The sequence below is a fragment of the Oreochromis aureus genome, linkage group 19 (genome assembly GCF_013358895.1).
Source record: "Oreochromis aureus strain Israel breed Guangdong linkage group 19, ZZ_aureus, whole genome shotgun sequence".
NCBI lineage: Eukaryota > Metazoa > Chordata > Actinopteri > Cichliformes > Cichlidae > Oreochromis > Oreochromis aureus.
In genome coordinates, this window is record NC_052960.1 from 7,247,577 (window position 1) to 7,267,931 (window position 20,355).

The 20,355-nt window shown below is 39.3% G+C and overlaps 1 protein-coding gene across 2 annotated transcripts in view; it reads right to left on the minus strand.

The window, feature by feature from the left end:
* Positions 1–1,968: 1,968 nt before the first annotated feature.
* LOC116334017 (leucine-rich repeat and fibronectin type-III domain-containing protein 2) overlaps positions 1,969–20,355 on the minus strand; it is a 142,564-nt gene continuing 124,177 nt past the window's right edge. For both annotated transcript variants that reach the window (XM_039603092.1, XM_039603093.1), the window contains exons 4-5: positions 6,475–7,871; positions 1,969–3,180 (exon numbers count right to left, since the gene is read on the minus strand). In XM_039603092.1, coding sequence (XP_039459026.1) covers positions 2,199–3,180; positions 6,475–7,850 — 2,358 coding nt within the window. In that variant the 5' untranslated portion in view covers positions 7,851–7,871 and the 3' untranslated portion in view covers positions 1,969–2,198. The remainder of the gene's footprint in view (positions 3,181–6,474; positions 7,872–20,355) is intronic.

Below are 20,355 nucleotides of genomic sequence, written 5' to 3' on the forward strand. Positions count from 1 at the left end.
TTACTGCACCTTACTGGAACTTCAACATACGTGTCCTTTTCATGCTTCGGAGAGGCAAAGAGTGAAACGGACACAGTGAACTGGCGTGTCTATTGCACGTTTTGTGGTGATATCGGGTTAAACAATGATTAAAGCTTTAGGTGAACAGGGAGTTATTGATCATTTTTGTAACAGATGTAACAGATCTATAGAAGGGATTGTACCAGAGATACATTGTTAAACTACATATATATATTGGTCTGCATTTTCCAACACCGTTGTATTGCACTAGAGGCAGAAATTTTGCAGAAAGCTCTCTGAAACCATGAGCAAATAAAACCAAGATTGTCTACAGTGTACATGCAGGAATACCACTTGAGATAAGTTGGAAAATAAGTATTTTTAGTCATTTGAGTGGCTTGACCCTTTAACAAAAGCCAGTCCTCCACTTCCCCCTTGCAGTATCACATAAAATCCCATTTCAGTAAGCCAACTAACAATGATCAAGTTGGTACATCACAGTAAAGCACCTTCTCACTGTTTGCTTCACATAAAAATAAAAGTACTACTGCACGATGGCCCCCTTCCCCCATCCCCATTTACATTCTCACCCAGTTATTGTACAAAAAGAATGCCAATATACAGAACGGTACACCTACTGTAGGGAAGAAATGAAAACCGATGACCATCCCACATGTTAAAATGCAGCAGAGATCCACAGAATATCGAGAAAGGCATTAAAATGTAGAGATGTTGCAGTTTTGATCAGCAGTCATCTGAGTAGAGTCTAATTCAAAGTATTTTACTGCAATGTACAGCCCTGTATGAAAGAGAATGAAAGATAAATGGGCTCTCTGATGGATCAATTGAAATAATACATAAACCAACAAAGGTTCTGTATCATGTAATTTGGTGAAATGTTTGGCCCTTAATGAGTTATCGTTCCCCGTTTTTCCTTTCTTCTAAGCAGCACGATGACCTTTATCAAATGACAAATTCCTCCATTTAACCTGGCTAAAAGAGTAATTGCCATACTCTCTTGTTTGTGTTACCTCATGAGAATAACAGCCTGACAATAGATCCTGCTTTTGGCAGCTTTGGGCAAATGATTAAGTGGGCTTGATGGATTTCAAACACCATCCACGTCCAGTGACTGTAATATATCTTGATAACATCTGAAACCGTACCCTGAGGCGAACACTCTGTTTACATCAATGGGCCTTTTGCCTACAGGGACCATTGTCACCAGGGCTAACCTATGGGGAGAGTATCAAAGCACTCAAACGGACATTTTGTTAGAGCAGGATTTAACCTGAGCTGGAAACACACTGGATTTTGACTGGATGGCAACAAATAGTTTTTTGACAGCTTTACAATCAAGCAAAGAACTTTGTGTGTGGAGCTGTTTGTGTTCCATCTTAGCTGTAGTCCTACTTGCTTTAAAATAACATCGTACGATACATAACCTGAGGTACAAATACAAGACTGGCTTGCTGTGGTTCATTGTTATGGTATCTAGAACATAGGACCATATTGTTACTGAAAATTAATCATGTTATTAATTTGAAAGTGCTTACAATGGCTGTATGGGAGATGGTAGCCTCTACATATGTGTATGTGTGAGTGGGTTTATTTGTTTGAGACCAACAGCTACAACCTCAGTACCGAGATGTGCTTCTGCTGATGAATTGCCTCAAATAATAAATAGTAAAAATGATAAAAAAAATGACTGAAAATAAAAATGACTTTGTTTTAATTTTCTACTAGCTCCTCTGGTCTTTCTACTGTTGCAGTAGTCCCATTTCATGCTGAGGGTCCATGACATTGTGATCCACTTCACCACAATCGAGGCAAATCCTCTTGGTATTCAGTTGTTTTAATAAAGACATAGTAAATCCACTTAGAATTTCTTGTCTTTCTTTCCCTTTTCTCCCCTCAGGGATAATCTCATGTACCCTGTGGTTTGGGAAATATTCCTTGTGGGCCATTTCTGCAGTTGTTTTAAAATGGGGACATTTTTCAAATACAGTTTGACACTGTCAGAGATGAGATCATGACCGGGAATCTATTGATTTGAGTGTCTTATATTATCACTTGGGTTAGCTTCATGCAGAAGATAGTGTCCCTTTGGGATATCCTTCACTTTTCACTCATGTTTCTTTTATTCTCATATAGATTTATTGTTTGGTCATGAATCTCACATGTGGTCTCTATGGTCTTCAAACCGTGCTCTCCATTACCCACTCGGAGCTCTCAAAAGTGGGCTTCTCATCCTCACTGTCATCATACTGCAGCAGCATGCCATTAACAGACAGACTGCGTTTAGTCCAGATATTACTGATCCTGCGTGGGTAGCTGCTGCGACTCTGTGTGGCCCCTACATGACCCATGTCAAACGAATGGCTCCTCTTTGGCTTACCCTCCTGGGGGAGCCCAAGGATGCGTCCCAGCATGGTTGTGGACTCTGCCCTTCCAAGCAATGGTTCTTTATCAGACGGTGGTGCCACGGCCACTGCCATAGCATTGGAACTGGTGGAGGGTCCAGAAGTACCTGCGCTGTCTCTCCCTGCCCCTCGCAGCTCCAGTGAGGTGAAGGCTCCTAAAAGGTGGTCCAAGTTTGGGCGTGCTTTGGGGCCGTGCCTCCTGAACTTGTTGCTGGGCAGGGTGGTGCACTCACTGCTTTGCATGCTGTAGCGGTCACCAGCCCCTCTTGCTGTTTGGCTGTCTAATGAGTTAGAGGAGGAGGAGGATGAAGAGAGACTGCTCTGGAGCGATCCACACTTGAACTCTACCATTTCCTCACGCATGACCACCACTGTAGATTTAACCTGTGGTGGGGCACCGTTGAACCTGTTCATTCCTCCGTTCGTCTGTGAGTATGTGTTACTCACAGTGGGCAGTTTATTAGTCTGGATCCCACTCGTCACCTTATAGCGAACCATGAGGATAATGATGAAAACCAGCAGTGTGGCCACGATGATGCCACCGATGACCAGGATCATAGTGCCACCCATGAAGCCACTGTGAATAGACTGACACTGTGGGTAATCCTCAGTGGTGACAAATTGGACACAGCCAACAATATTGGTGGCAGTGAGAGTCGTAGCAGTATCATCCCAAATGGCCAAGACACACAGGTCATACTGCATCCCTGGGACCAGATTAGTGAGTACAAAGGCCCTGTTAGTCATGGGAATCATTCTGAAAACAGAAACAGAGAGATGGCATTAAAAATACAGACTTCTTGCCATAGGGGTTCAAGACAAGGCTATAGTACCAAAATGTTAAAAGTAGTTTGAATTAAAAACTTATGCTTTGACATATCAAGGAAATAGTACACAATTAACCATGCTGAGTAGTTATTTATATGCACAAAGTAATTCAAAAAGATGACTTCATTGCTCCCGGTATATACCATTTGATATGCATGAAGCAAATAGTAATGAGATAAACAGTGAATGGCCAATTTTTAAATATTGTTTTGGCTAAATGTAATATCTTGTACAATCCATTAAACATACATTAAGTTGTTTCAAGTCAATTTGTTATTATTTCTGATGTTTTAATATGACTGGTTAATTAAGCTTCAGTGCTTTTTGAGTTGAACTAAAACTCAAATCTGCAGTAAGTTAATTGCCCAAGAGCTTTGCCAATGAAAAGGGTGTTTTCAAAACCTGTATTTTGTTGCATAGACAGCACCTGCTTTTATCCACTCATTCATCTGGATATTTGATCTCAGAGACATTTAATTAGTAAATCCTCTTTCTCCACGTGTCAAAACATGTAATTTAAAACCCTGCGCAAGACTTTGCAACTGAATGCAGTAAAGTTTTTTAAGTGTTACCCTACAAAGAAGCAAGTCAGTTGTAATTTGCTGTGCTTGACAGGTCGCACATGCTGCCATTGAATCCAAGTAGTTGGATTTAAAATGCTGTTTTGATGCTAAATTAATAAATCTTTGGTAATGCCAATATAACATTAGTGGACATGCACAGTTTAGAAAACACTATTTCTGTGTTTAGGATACTTTACGTATAATTTCACGACCACTTTCAGCTACCGTGCCCTAGACCATTAGATTTTTACAAATGTAACACAGGAGTAGTACCATAAGGAACAGGTTGCACCTTGAAGTGACTTGTTGTGATTTGGAAACTGAACTGAATTAAACAGAATTGAATAGAATGGAAGTTGGCCATTGATCTTCTGCCAAAAAAGACAATAGATGAACATAACTGGTCTTCAATCTTGCTTTAACATCATGGTTAGAGAAGCCTCAACAAACTTTTGAATCCAAGCCATTTTTGAGGGGTGTATAAAACATAATGTATTTCAACTTTTAAATTGAAAATGTATCATATGCCAATTCTGTAATTATATGTACAATGCAACAAATAATTAATTGATGTGAAACTGGAAAACACTGGGGTAAAAAAGGTTGAGACTCCAACATACCCCTAAGGGCATGTATATATAGATTCCTCAGTCATTCATCCATTGTTGCTTGCTGTTTTCCTATAGCATATGTGTTGAAAGCTTTGATCCCTCTGAAGTGCCTCCACCAAAGAGCCCAGACACCAGCGGGGCTACAGTTCATTATTCATCCTTAATTGCCTCTTTCTCCCATAACCAGGAAGAAGCTGTGCTTCCTCACATGTTCCAGTGGACTCATGCAATCCCTCCTCTGCTCCACATGGCTGTGATTGATTTTTAATCATGCCATTGTTTCAGTGCAGGCAGTGGGAAACTACATCGGCCAGCTAGGGGTGCACATGTGCATGCTATGAAAGGATATCAGTATTAATTCAGAAACAGTAGTTGTCCTGTCTTTTCACATTATCTTTTCTTTCCAGTTTATAATGTGTATTCTGGTGTGCAGATAAATGAATTGCTTTAGGCCATTTTTTCTTCTGTATATAAACTACATACTGAGGATTACATTAAAGAATAAAGCATCAAATCACATGGTAAGCAAAGTTAGTGCTCAATACTTAAATTAATGGCTACCAACTGTGCACTAAAGTGAAGTTAAACTAAGAAATTCATCCTTAAATCTGCATTTAAGAACTTGCATGGTTTTAATATCTCAAACTAGCACATGTTTTGTTATATGGGGCCAGTCTTGACTGACAACATCAGGAATGCAATTTAAATAATCTCTTTTCAGGGAAACAATTTTGCTGCTGTGAATCACTGAATGAAAAAGGAAAATACATATTACAAAGCTTACATTAGCTTTACAGTTGCAGTTTTGTACAAATTAGAGAAAATTCATAAGGCCGTTTACTAGAACACAGATGAGTCATCCACTGTTTCTGTCACTGGGATGAAAAAAAAATCTCAAAATTAATGTTGTTCCCTTTTTCTGGCATGGAAAGCTGGCACTAAGTATGAAAGCAAGGATATCAGATAAACAGCTTATTATTGAATTCACGGTGATGGCAAGTTGCATTAAAAGCATTTGGGCAGAGTGATATCTTTCACATTTGCTATGCACAGTTCTATTCTTAGAATCCTAGCTAATACCCAGCCTTTTGCATTTTCTTATTCTTTCATTAGATCAGGTATTGGTGATCAGATATGGTGTTTGATAGAGAAAGTAAGCCTCAGTTATCAGTATTTTCCGAAAGCATGAAATGAAAATGTTATATTTTTAAAAGCTGTCCTATAAATTGGGACACATACTGTATGAATAGATCTGATTGTTGTTACTCATCCTGTAACCTCCTAGGACCTGGCATCCACATATGTGGACATCACATTTTGGGTTGTCTAGAGTCTAGACCACAATACTAAATTTTGCTCTACAAGGGCCTGATATCCTCTTCTTAGAAACTACATCAGGTTTTGTTTTTACATTCATCAGGTCCCAATCAGCCCAAATAGCAAAGAGAAATTAAAAATGCATGCCATGAAAGAGTTGGGGTCTTAGGAGGTTAATGTACCTAAATGCATCAATTTAATATTAAACAGCATGGCTGTATTTTTGTATTTCCAAAGAGTTATCTTTGCTGAATGTTGCCTCTTTCACTGTCTCATTTGACATAGGAAATTGATTTCACAGAGCCCAAAGATCTTCAGTAACAGTCTCCAAGCTCACACTTTATGGACTTGAGCAGCTTAAGAAGGATACATTGAAATGAGGGTCTATAATCCTTTTTCTTCTTGGATTTCTAATTAATGGTTCAGGGCAAGGATTTCACTTTGGATTGCACTTTTTACTTAAAAATGTGAACACAGCATCCCGCCAATTCTCAATTTAAAGAAAAAAATTTCAAGAAGTATTAAGAAAAATGAATGTTGATCTTCAAGTAACACTTCAAAGGAACTGACTGTCTCAAGTACTCACCCACCAAACAATTAACAGCTGAGAGAAGAAACCCAACTGTATGTATTCTAAAGCTAAAGATTACACTCAAGAGTCAGTGTGCCACTTTGAAGAGAGAGTTATTAGCCCATACTTAGATGTAATCAAGTTTCAGTAATCACTCTTACCTGTAAATGAGGACTTCATCTTCAGAACAATTGTACTGAAGCTGATACATTTTGACCTTTGGAGTTGCTTTGCTAACACTCCACTTGACCAGAGCAGAAACAGCGGTCACTTCTGATACAGACACCACCTTCTCTGGAAGAGTTTTAGGCTCCCCTTTACTGATCTTAGTAGAGCTTGTTATGTCTGACAGGCCTGACTTGTTCTGCGTGGTACGGTTTGTACCATTACTCAGATGGGGGAGTTGAATGATTGATAGTTCGATGGATGCTGTAGATTCCCCTGCAGCATTAGCAGCTATGCAGGTGAATGTACCGTAGTCCTTAGATGTGGTGACTGTTATATCCAGAGTCCCATTTTCATATACAGTTGCTCGGGAGGAGTTGCTAATCAAACGGTCATCAGGAGCAACCCAATGCACAGTTGGCATTGGATCGCCTACAGCTTTGCAGCGCAAGCTAGCTGTCTGTCCCTCGAGCACGAGCAATTTGTGTGTATGTTGTGTGATCAGAGGGGGCTCACACACAAATTCCTCCTCACGAACAGACCAAAAGTATCGTCCCTTTAGACTGGCAGGAGAAGCACAGGTTTCCATATCATCCTCCCGTTCCAGTCTCCGAAGCCAAAGCACTTCACAATTGCAGTGCAAAGGGTTTCCACCAAAGCTTAGTGAGAGCGGAGGTGCATATGGTGTGCTCATCACCACATTGCTCTGGGAGCGTGCAAAGATAGGATCTGGAGGGAGCTTCTGAAGACGATTAGAGGTGAGGTCCAAGCGTGCCAGTTTGTCGAGATCTGTAAAGGTCCCCTCAGCGATGAAGGAGATGAGGTTATGGTCCAGACTCATTTGATGGAGGTTGACCATCTTTCGGATGGCCTCCCAAGGCACAGTGCGCAAGTTGTTATATGACAAATCAAGATCCTCCAGTGTCAGTAACAAGTCATCAAAGGCTACTTTAGAGATACGGCTCAGTTGATTGTTGTTGAGGATCAGGTGTTGCAGGTTAACCAGTCCTCGGAGGTCATCTGGTCCCAGTTCAGTCAACCGGTTACTGTCCAGGTGTAGCGATCTTAATGTCTCCAGGTCAATAAATGAGAAAGGCTGGATGTCGCTGATAGTGTTTCGGGACAAAGTGAGATCCACCAGACCTGTCATATTGGCAAAGTCCAGGGTGGAGATCTTGAGGATGAAGTTGCCACCCAGCCGGAGCTCCACAGTTCGCCGGTCAATGTCTGGTGGAACAAAGAGTAGACCTTTGGAGGGGCATAAAGTCCCCAAGGACTCTGACAAGTTCTGGCAGACACAGTATTTGGGACATGCATGGACCATCGTAACTGCGGTTCCCAGGAACAGGAGACTGATGACCACTTTGTCCATGTTAGCTTATGCAACGAGGACCTGAAAAAAAAACCCAAAAGCAAAACAAAAGATAAGCTTTATGCTCAACATTGACTTTATACATTTTCAGTTGCATGTAGCTTAATGAGCCTGTGTGATCACGGATTGTGTACAGGGTTGTATTCATAAAGGGAGCCATAAATCCAGTTCTGACAGAATGCCAGTATAGTCTTTGGACCATATGGTCCAAAAGTGCTTGTTTAATGAGCAGGCCTGATATTTATGCTTGAGACTGTTTTGCATTAATATTCTCTATTATAACCTTCATATGCATGTACTTTGCAATGCAAAGAAGGTGTGAGAAATCACACGAGGATTGTCTGAATGAAGCTCAGGATTAAACTGTGCTAAGAAGCTATTTTTAATGACGCACATGCTTATAAGCTGTCATTATAGATACCGACATACATGCAGTGGAAACTAGTTCAAGTGTAGGGTACCTGAACTAGTTTCCACAACAAACAATGCATGTTGTGTTCTTTCTTGGGATGTTACACAATTTTGATAAGACAAAATGCAAAAGTTGTACGAACATCTCCTCATTGTCTCCTTTATATATGCATATACTACATACTACATTTTTTATGCTGTGCGCTATATATGATTTTACACAGTTTTTCTCATTTGTTTCCTTTTTTCATTGTGTCTGCACCATTGTAGTCAGAAATATGGAAAGAATATTACACAAACCACATGTGTTAGACATGGAGAAAATCATCCTGCCTCTGTACGTTAACTGTCCTCACACCTGGCTGACTCCTCCAAATGGATGGCCACACTTGACTTCATACAGCGAGCTTTTAATTCCCCCAGATATTTGTATCATTAATTCCTAATACACTCAAAACCTAAAAATCAATTTCAATCATCTTTCTTTTTTACATGAGCAATTTTTATTAATGGGAAACTCTGCCTTGTAGTCTGCATGGTTCTCTCTAGAACCATGGAAGCATGGTTGTAATTTGTTTTACATTAACTACGTCAATTCAGATATTCATTATTATGCATGTGTGAGGTGCTGGTTGCTGCATTGTGACTTATGTTTGACTAACTTGCAACATCTCTTTATGTGTAGGCTCTGCTTTTCAATAACTTCAAAGAAGAAATATATGACTATTTTTTCTCATTTACAAAATCAATCTGTAATCATATCACAAATGCTTCCTCATTTGGGTTGTGTGTCACAATGAAATGCTTAGAAAGCTCATGCAGTTTTTTTTTTTTTTTTTTGCAATAATCACTATCACCAAAGAATTTGATTAAAAAAAACAAAACAAAAAAACAGTAGAACTACCAAAACTATGATCCACAGTTTTGATGAGGACAAATGGTACTATAAACCTTTTAATACCAGGAAGAAATACGACACAAAATTCTTAGAAATAAAAAACCAACATGTCATAGATATATGAGAAAGAGAGAGAGAGAAAGAGAGATTTCTCATTTTTCAGTTCACACAGCTAAAGTCCTTTTCTTAATTTTTAGTGTTGTAGAAAAATGCTACAATGTGGTGCTAATATTCATGCTACAGATTTTTCTGAGGTTTCACTGTTTGAATCCTAATGTAACAATTTAAAATCAGCACTCTTTAAAACTGCGAAACTGTGCAAAAGGTTTTTCTTTTAGCCAAGTACTTGCAGGCTGGATGCCTACTGTTCAGATCCTCTCAGCGCTCTGAAGCTGATCCCCAAAAGGCCTCATGGTGAGAGCTGTCAGTGATGACAGACAGATTCTCTCATGGACTCATTTTAATGGACACCATCTAGAAACAGCAGCTGAAAAGTCCTATAAACTCAAAGAATCTGCCTTTATATTTTATGTACAGTTTTTCATGGGCAGTTTTGACTTGAAGGGTACAATTTTGGTGGGTAAATGTTATCAAAAACTGCAGAAATTCATATGTATTAGATATAATCTCAGAAAGATTCCTAGTATTATCGACGTATATTCAACGTGTATTATGGTTACTGGGCAGAGAAATACAGGCAGAAGAGATTCAGAGGTGACCTTTCAGGAAGAGAAGAGGTTCACTCACAAAGGCGTACAGTATAAACCGTGGACCATGTTTGAGGCCCGTATCTATTTACTCATGGCCTTTACCAAGCCTGCACCACCATCTAAAATTTACTGTAAGGGACAAAATTATGGAAATACCAACAAAGATATGTTCTTTACAGTTCCACAGTGCATTAATGATGCTGACATATACGTAGGTCTCAATAAGAAGAGGTCATTAGAAGGAATTGAACATGATTTATTCATGTACAGAATTCAATTTGAGGTATTGAGGGGTTAGACCTCGATGGCCCAGCACAGCAGAACAGAATCCCAGCTGTGATAAGGATTAGGGCAGGACCCCATGGATTCTAGATGCTGGTGGTGGAGATGAAGATGGAGGCTTGAATAGAGCCTGAGTAATTGGAGGTGGTGATGGGGGAGAGGGTTGGTTGGAGGAAGGGGACTGCAAGACAGACACACAGTGAGATTTAAAGTATACGGAGTGAAGGCCGATTGGCCGGCAGAAAGCCGATTGGACTGTGATGTCACAATCAGCTTGACAGTGCGGGAAAGTGGAAGTGATGTAAAACTTAGATTAGGCGCCAACACCTGAGAAGCAGACAGATGAGTGACTACAGATCTTCCTTACTGAGCTTACACATAAGCTTCTGTGAAATTCATTCAACTTACAACACAACAATAGAAGTCTAACAAATAGAAACAAAGTGTTCATCTACTTTGTTAGATATTTTATAATATTTTTGTAATATACTATATGTCTATGTTTGCATCAGAAGTTCAGAGATCGTTTAGCTCTGGGAAATATTCACCTTTTCAAATCTTTCATCTCAGTTGTTGTCTTTGTATGAGCCTCATTAATAGCACTTTATGTAAAAATGCCACCCATATGTTACATTTAAACAGAATTCATGAGCAATAAAAACTATTATTTTTTCCTGAGGCACGTAATATGGAATATTATTGCACCATTAGGAGCTTCTGCTCGAGCTCCTTGAATTTTGTTTCATAAATGAATTTATAAATCTATGAACAAATGCAGTTTGTAAACTTCTTGTTCTTGTATTTTATCGGTAAATGTTACACACACTAATGTGGAGAAATGCCAGATTACAGTAATTAATGGGTTTTTTTTCTTGTTTTGTCCATTTGCTGAAAGAGAACATGTATTATTGGTAATGATTTTCTGTCAGAAACAAACCAGAAAGAAATCTTATTGACTGCTGATAGACATTGTTTGGACAGCTGTGCTGATGGATTTCAGTCAGCTTGAACTAGATTGAAGATAAAGTATTATTCAAGTGACCCCAAACTTTTTATACATTATAAACTGAGTAAGAAATGCAGCTGAAAGCAAGGTATATACTTAGTTGTATGGAGACTAGTTTAACTACAATGTGCCAACTATTAGCACTGGTTAGCTTAACATGAAGCCAAAGAGCAAACTGTCCAAAGGAAACAAAACTTTGCTAATTAACACATTTTATCTCTTTCTAAAGGCTATGTCATGTTTTGGAAAAAGATTGTGACTTGGGTTGAAATACAGCCATTCACAACAAGCTGATGTGATGCCTTACTTCAATGGTTTTAAAGACGCCAACACCACACACTTGAATCAGAAGACTAAATCCAAACACCATACCTTTAATCCAGCAAGCTAAATATCATTAACAGGTGACTGAAAATGAAAATGTAAGGTCCAAAAAACAGTCAAAAAAGCATACACAAAAAAATGATAAGACCCACAAAAGAACAAAAATACACAACACATGGGAAAAAATGAGAAACTAGGAAAGCACAAGGAAAGGAGAAAATAACATAATGGTAGAAACCTTTGACTGCTTCATACAAAGCACAATGATAACCAAGCAAGTTGATGGTAAAAAAATTTGAGGAAAAATACTGACAGTAAAGATAAGACACGGGGAACAATAAATATATAATAACACCGTAAGTAACTGAACTAAAAACCCATACCTATCACAACGACCCACTGTGAACGAGACCATTCTAACCAGTGCTGCGAAGAGTGCATCAGCCCAACAATGCAAAGAAGACATTGTGACTCTCTCTCAGATGCCAGTGGCTTTGATATAAAGACAGCATCCCACACCCTAGTAATGAGGACACGCTTGAATTAGGGGAACAGAAACACACAAGGACGAAAAGTTTGTCAAAAACAAGGTGTATTTTGTAAGTGGAAGTTTGTTGTACAAGGGTAACCATCACATGAACATGCTTACACAGCTGTGTTGCCATCTGTTAGACAAAAATCTGACTGTACTATATAGGTTGAGTTAGCCCTGAGGGAGATGACGGTCACTCTGATGGTTTTGTCTTCCCTTGGCACCAACAAAGCCTTCATCAGTTTAATTCCTAATGCAGGTAAGCCAGGCTGTAAACGCCAGGACAATCTATGTTATACAGATTTTCATTATTTCTTCGACCCTTTTGTCGTGTAAAAAGAAAACCAATAAAACTTCTAGCTGAGTCCTTTCACTGAGATTTGTCCTTTTTTGCCTCAGTTGTCAGCTTTGTTCAGAAATCTTCCAATACATTGCTGTCTCCTTAACAACGGGAAGAGAGCGCAGTGCAGACAGAGCTGGACTCTCCAGCATTACATCTTTCTCTTTCTTCTGGTATGCTTTGATAAAACATGTCACAGGCTGACAGCTCAGTAAACCTGACTATGCTATGTACAATCCACTGATGTCATGTTGCATCATTTGTGGGTGCTGACGCTCAAAGTTGTGACAACAGCTTTCTCTCACTACCGTACGGAGCCGTCAGCACATATAAAGGTGCCTTACGCAGGTGTAAAATGACAGGCTAAGCAGTCTTCTTCCTTTCACGTAATATAAATCTTTTGATTCGATTAATAGAATACATATATGAGAGTATGTACAAGCATAAGAGGACAACTGCTCACAGGATTTAGAAAATGAATTTTGCAATCCTAGAATAATCTCGACAAAAGATGGAAATTATCAGAGTGAAAAATGGAGGGAGGATACAACGGCTGAAACCTTCTCTGGATGTTAACCAAAGTAATCTGTGTGCTCAGTCAAACATACCCACACACGTGTTGCACAGAATTGCCAGTGACTGGTAGCAAAGAAAAGATTAACTGAATAGCTCCACCTTTCCAGAACACGAAAGCCAGCTACTGAGGATTACATCAACCAGCTGTGAGCTCGTCTTTTCAGCTACCTGTCCTGACAAGCCTCTCAGACATGGCTCTATGAATTACATGCAGTCCTTTATCAGACTTGAACCTCCTGGATAGCTGCACAAGCAGACTGAGGCAAAGCTTGGAGGGAGTCTTGGTACAACAAAGTTCTGTTGTACCAAGAGTTTTTTTTTTCTTTTTCAGAAGGGTGCTCTGATGTTAAATTGAAAATTTCACCACTGCCAGCTGATTTTTGGATTCTAGAGACAGTTTTTAGGCCTGGGCAAGCTTTACTCTTGAGGGTGACAAGTGTCTAAATCCTGTCCAGACTTTCCTTCAGCAGATTCACACACACAGCCTTTTGTCTATAGAGATAATAGAAAATACTTTACTGTAGGATACTATAGGAAGAAATGGGAGCCAGCTATTAAACTGTTCTAAGGTCATTTCTGTTCCCCATCTAAATCTGCGCACTGTGTGTTATATACTGAATACAAAAATACAAAAGCAATGATGAACTGAGTGTCGGTACAGTCAGTAGAGAAATGACAGACACAGATAATATCCTAAACTTAATGATATTTGTTGTAAACCATAAAACACTAATAAAGTGATGAAAGGACTGTAAATTTAATTAGCTCTTCTATGCGCTGTGGTTAAGCTCCATGCTTGGCACCTTTCTTTTTAATGAGGACAGAGTAACAAAGTGAGAGCAGTTATTTCTGGTGTCCAGGAAATGCCAGTGCAGCATTAAGCAGTCTGGCTGGTTAATGGTGGGCATTGGGGCACTTTCTCACTTTTCAATTATCCAGAAAAAAACGAAAAACAAACTACTTATTCAAGTTAAACATAAATTATTGATCCATCTTCTTCCACTAATCCAATTCAGTGTCAAGGGGCAATGAGTGCTGGAGGCTATCCCAGCACAAGAAGCAGGGTATACCCTAGACAGGTCGCCAGTCCATCACAGGGTCAACAGAGAGAGAGAGACAACTATTCACAAGATTATTCACAAAGATTACACAAAGACATCTGCCAACTTTCCCAGAACTGGACTTCCCAGCAAATCCGCCACATGGTCAGATTGCAAAATAACCCAAGAGCGACATCTCAGATACTCCAGACCTGAGTTAACATGTTAAACATTAAAGGTAACATTAGAACACTTAGGAAAAACACTGAAAGACTCTTCTCTTTGAAAAGATACGTAAAAGCTTAGATTTAAGAGAGGGTGTACTTTTTTTTTACCATGGCTATATTTCTATAGTAGTAGCCAGGTAAGTACTTTAATCTTTGCAAGCAGGTGACTCGAGACTGACCAATTAAATCTAATCTAACAAGCTGTATATATTTTATAGATATACAAGCATTTGCCAGCCAGCATTTTTTGTATTATTCTGGTGTTTATTGTGTGTTTCACTGCTCCTAATGATGGAAATTCAGGGAAAAGGAAATTCATATTTGCTGAGAAGCAAACTGTCACAGTTAAGAAAGCTACAGAAACAAAACAAAACAAACAAACCAACTTGTCATATGTTCATAAATCTGTTATGGAAACAGTTTTTACTTTTTATGTGAAGAAAAATTATTATCAGTTGTATAGTTATGTTTCAATCTTACAAAAACTACTCATCCCTTCTTGGTTTCTATCAGTCTCTTTTCCTCTCATTACAGACAGAATTTATTCAAATATATCTAAAGTCTGTGATGAAATCTAACTGAAAGACATAAAATTTCTAGGATGTTTAACTATAAAATGAAAATAAAAAATCCACACTTTGTCTTCAGCCTCACACAGCTTATGAAGTCATTACACAATTAGACAGGGCTTTGTAAGACACAACTAAAACTGTTCCCACACCGTTTGACAAGGGAAACCAAGGAAACAGATCTATTCTTTGTGGGTGGGTAAAGAAGCAAATTTTGATACGGCAGATCTAACTTTTGTTGAAAATGAGACATTCTCGAAAGCTGTGTTCATTTCAATTCTTAGTCAGTGAGTGTGTTAGCTGTGGGCTACAACTTCAGCCCTGTGTTTGCTACATTTTGGCTTTTAAAAGTAAATTGAATTAGTTGTTAACAGCTCCTTTAATGTACAAAAAAGAAAAAGATCACTATCAAGAGTACCAAGAGCGATTTGTTTTCCCCTACACTTTCTCTGTCTTAGATTTAAGGATATGTATTTCCAGTGAACATGTAATATTGACATCCTTGCAAAGTTTAATTCACACTAAATCTCTGAAAATATCAGTTACTGATCATGTTGAAGTTATTTCCTGTTGTTGCTGTTATTGCTTTACATTTCACCCTGTGTAGCAGTTTTGTGTCGTGTTTCTCAAATAAGTTGTCTAATAAACGAACCAATAGTTCAGGAAAAGAAAGCCTAATTGCGTTTGAGCAAAAACAAATCTCCCTAAGCTTTCATTTCAGTACTGTTTGCAGCATGCACTTGCTGATACATCAACATCTTTGACATCATTAACAATTACAGGTTGTGAGTGGGTGTGTGTAAGTTCTCTGTGAGCATATGAGTAACCCTTTGTTTTACTGTTTCTTCCCTACGTTTTCATTCATCACACATGACAGCCACGTCCTAAACAAGCCGTCGAAGTAGCAAAAGGCAGACATGTTAAAGCTGTGTACCTTCTTCATTCCTCTAGTTTACCTTTGTCATGTTCTCAGTGCAGACGTATCGCTGACATCCAAAGGCAAACACATGTTGTCACGCACGTGCTAATTAACCACTCACAAACCCTGCAAGCCTCAATAAAGATTTCCTGCCCTTGCACAGAAATGAGTGCTAACAACAGAAGGTGGGGTGCGGTGAAGATGGCGGGTACTGTAGGTGAGGAAGGGGGGTGGGGGTGGGAGGTTGAACACCCTCAAACAGCAACAAATTATTTGAGGCCTGCTTGAGGCCAGCAGTTAAAAATGTGACTGTTCATTATTTTAAAGCTATTTTATAACCCAATTAACCTTTATCAAATTAGACAATGTCCATCTATCGCTGTTGTTTTGTCTGGCATAAAAATATCTCACATGCTATAATGTTTTCAAGTCTAAAAAAGGCAGAGAAGCAATTTGGACAATGCTAGTGGTCTTTAGATAAATAAAAAAAAAAAGAATTAATAAAAATGTTAATAAGTTTTAAGATAAATTAAGATGCGTGAGCTGCCAGAGTCTTAAGCCAAGTAAGAAGCTTGATCATGATGGCTATACAATGTGCACAGGCAGTCTGGAATGTCTGATATGAGCTTAATTCATATTCAGCAGCTAATGTGCCAATGGAGGTGAAGCTGAATCATCTGAACAGAACAGGTTGCACTGAATTGTCAGGGATATTCTGCAACAAAAATGTGCCAGAAGCATGATTAAGACGCGGATGCTGCAGATGGAGAGTCGGGCTTTGACAGGGTTTTATTTTCTTTTCAACCACCATAATGATGTAGGCTGCTTAAACCATCTGGAGGTTGTCGCACAGTGACACACACTTGACGCCGCTCCTCCTAGGTAAAGAAATTAGCTGGTGAAATCGTTGTTGGTCACTGGCATTTCAGTCCCGTCACGTGAGAGTTGTAATTACTCAGATTCTTTCACTGAATGCTTCAGTTTGAATTTTAGCTGGCTGAGGCAGTTTCCCCATTGATATCATTTTTCAGCATGTGCTGAAAGCTCGCTGTGGGCACCTCGTCCAAACAAACTACCGTGAAAATGCTGTTCATTGAAAAGCTGTCACACAATTATTTTATGCAAAACAGTGTAGCAAAGGCTCAACTATACCTGTATGTGTGGCTTAATCTGTCAGGTCTGTTGTTAGCCATAAAGTTAAGACTGCAGCAAAGCAATTAGTTTAAGAGGAGAGAGCTACAGCAAACTGAAGAGAGTCTGTAATCATGACTGCACCACAGTAATATTACAGTCCTTTCATTCATTACTTTTTTTATTTTCATGTTTAACCATGTTTAGTTCATATAAAAGGCCCTGAATAAAAAGTCTAAAAAAAGCAATGAATGGAGAGAAGAATCACAACAAACTAGCGTTTTAGAATATGGTAATTACAAAATTACTTAAGAATTACCCAATTCTGTAGCTGCTAATGGAACGGGTTTAGTAGTATACAACGGTATATTGTAAAACAAGAGAACCTTGTAGGGATGAGTCAGTATTCTGTGCACTTTCAGAAAACTCCCACTCAAATTCGACTTTAAAGCTATATATATAGTTCCAGTGGTGGATACGCTCTTGTATTCATCACATAACATCCCTCACACCACCTGAGGCAAGTCATAGGTTCTGCTCTGTATCAGACTTAAATGGGTAATTGACAAGTCATTGCCTACGCCTCATGCTCTTGCTCCCTTTATCCAGCTAAAACATCTTACTTGTGTCTCTTATTCATTCAATATTTAGTTGGCCTCTTGCACAATACTGCTGAAATTTCAGATCAGACCTTCTGAACCGTTCAAGTGTAAGATGGAGCAAAGTGTAAGATATTCAGGGTCATGACAGTGTACATTTGTATCTCTGCATTATCACGTTTTTTTGTACGTATTCCTATGCTTGACAGCATGCCTAACACGAGAATCAAGATCCTGAAACACACAAGGCCTGAGGATAAGAAATTAATAAAGATGCAAGTTGTGAAGTCATATTTTATTTATGGTGATTTGCCTCAAGCCTGAATTATACTTTCTGCACCCACGAGTCCGCTAGGGTCCACTCAGCTCCGCTTGACCTGAGTGAAAATCTCCATCAGATGGTGAATAAGAGGATCCGTGTGGATGCCAGTGTTTGCCTGAATTTTGTAACCTTGCAGACTAGACCATGGGGAATTTAAATTATGCCATTACAATGGACAAACTACACATTCACCCCAGCCGGTAATATTCAAGCGGACATCAAAGAAGTATAAAAGGAATGACTGCTCATCTGTTGGGTCTCGAGCTGACTGTGTCTGTGTCTGCAACACAATGTAATCTAGTCATCAGTGTAAAAAAGCCAAAAGGCTAGGGTTAAAAAAGACTTCTTTCTTTCTTAATTACAAATCTTAAAAGATATAAAAACGTCATCCAACATAAAAACATAGTTTTGAATATTTTACATGAAAGATTTTCCTTACTTTTTACTGTGGTTTTCTCACTGTAGCTAATGTCATATAGAAATGCTCTTTAACTTTTATTATGATAAAGATCCCTCTGCTTCCTCCCACTAGCTACAACACTTAGTTGCAGTGATGCTAACAAGTCCATTTTTTCATAACAAATATCTTATATGCTAAACTCAGTGATCCAAACAAATTAGTGTCTGTTGTTTGTTTTGAAGCAAAATACAAGTAAACTCCTTGTGCAGAGGATATCTAATACCACTGCTAGCAAAGTTACAATCAATCTGTGGCTAATGATGCCCCACATTCTCTCACGGGGCCTAACATGGAGATGATGATAGCAGTTAGGTATGTCTGGCTCTTTCCCCAGAGGAACATTTTGAATTAATTGCAGACTGACAAATAGTGAAAGTCCCCATGCCCACCCTCCTGCCCCTAGGTCAAGCACAAAATGAAACAAATGGAAAAAGTGAAACAGGGGAGATGTTTCTATTAGGAAGGCACACTATTCAACAAAGTAGGACTGGGAGTCGAATTAATACACATAAATTGCAGTATTTGTCCAGTGAGGTAAGCATAGCTTCTAGAAAAAAAATTACTGTGATAAACTACAGCCCATCACTCAGATTTGTTATTCACAATCACTATGTGAAGGAATATTTAGACTTTCCAAGGTCAGCTTTTAAAGAGTGCCTCTTTGCAACTTTAAACACGCATTTCCTCACCTTTGTGCCAGTATTTGATAAATAGGCCACTCATAGAGCTTTCATATTAGCAGTGTATGAAACTACAGTGTGTAATGGTCATTTTTTAGTGATAAAACCACAAAACTTATTAGCATAGGTAAGGGTTTCCTCAGTCTATTTAGGTTATTTTTTTAACTTATTGTTTTGGTTTTACAGAAGGAGAGTTTAGGGGAAAAAACCCAAAAGGCAACAATAACAATAAAACTTCAGGAGCACATCTTCTGAGTGCACTCTGAGCACAGTGGCCCCCATCATTTGTAAATGGGAGATGTTTGGAACCACCAGAACGCTTCCTAGAGCTGGACAAACAGCTTTAGTCAGGGAGGTGACCAAGAACCCAGTGGTCACTCTGACAGAGCTCCAGTGTCACTCTCTGAAGAGCAACTCTGGAGGTTGTCCTTCTGTGTTTTTTTCAGAAGGATAACCATTTCTGCAGCACTTCACGAATCAGGCCTTGTAGAGTTACAGCCTGACTGAAGTTTACCAAAGGCACTTGAAGGGCACTCAGACCTTGATAAACAAAATTCTCTGGGCAGATGAAACAAAGACTCAACTCTTTGGGCTGAATGCCAAGCGTCATGTCTAGAAGAAACTAGACACCACTTATCACCTGACCAATGCCTTCCCTATAGTGAAGCATGGTGGCGGCAGGATCATGCTGTGGGGATTTTTTTGGCAGCAGGAACTGGGAGACTAGTGACGGAAAGGTGAATGCAGCCATGTATAGAGACATCCTTGATGATAACCTGCTCCTGTGTTTTCTGGACCTCAGACTGGAGAAAAGGTTCATCTTCCAATAGGACAACGACCCTTGGGTGGCCCAGCCGGAGACCAGCCTTGAACAAATCTGAAAAAAGATCTGAAAATGGCTATCAACCGGTGCTCCCCAATGAAACCTGCGTGTGTGTGTGTGTGTGTGTGTGTGTGTGTGTGTGTGTGTGTGTGTGTGTGTGTGTGTGTGTGTGTGTGTGTGTGTGTGTGTGTGTGTGTACTTGTTTTCGTGACATCTGAGGACAATTTTATGATAACACACTCACAAAATGAGGACGCTCGGAAAAATGAGGACATTTTGAGGTCCTCATTTTCCGAGCCTTCTAAAGTGTTCTAGAGGCTCCCAACATGCTCCTAAACCAAAAATCTCGAATGTCCTGAAATATCACAATTTTATGAAAAAGTGTGTTTAAGTGTGTTTAGCGTTTTTGCTCACTTTCAGTTTCGCCGCCTACTGGCCAGTTTTGGAACAAAACACACTTTAAACACACTTTCAGTGACGTCACTCTGCGAGTCCTCATTTTGTAGGTGTGTCAGACACAATAACACATTTGACCCAGGTTATAGTGGCGTCACTCTGCGAGTCCTCATTTTGTAGGTGTGTCAGACACAATAACACATTTGACCCAGGTTATACCCTTCTTGGGGCTTATGCAAGGGTAACAACAGTTAAATCAG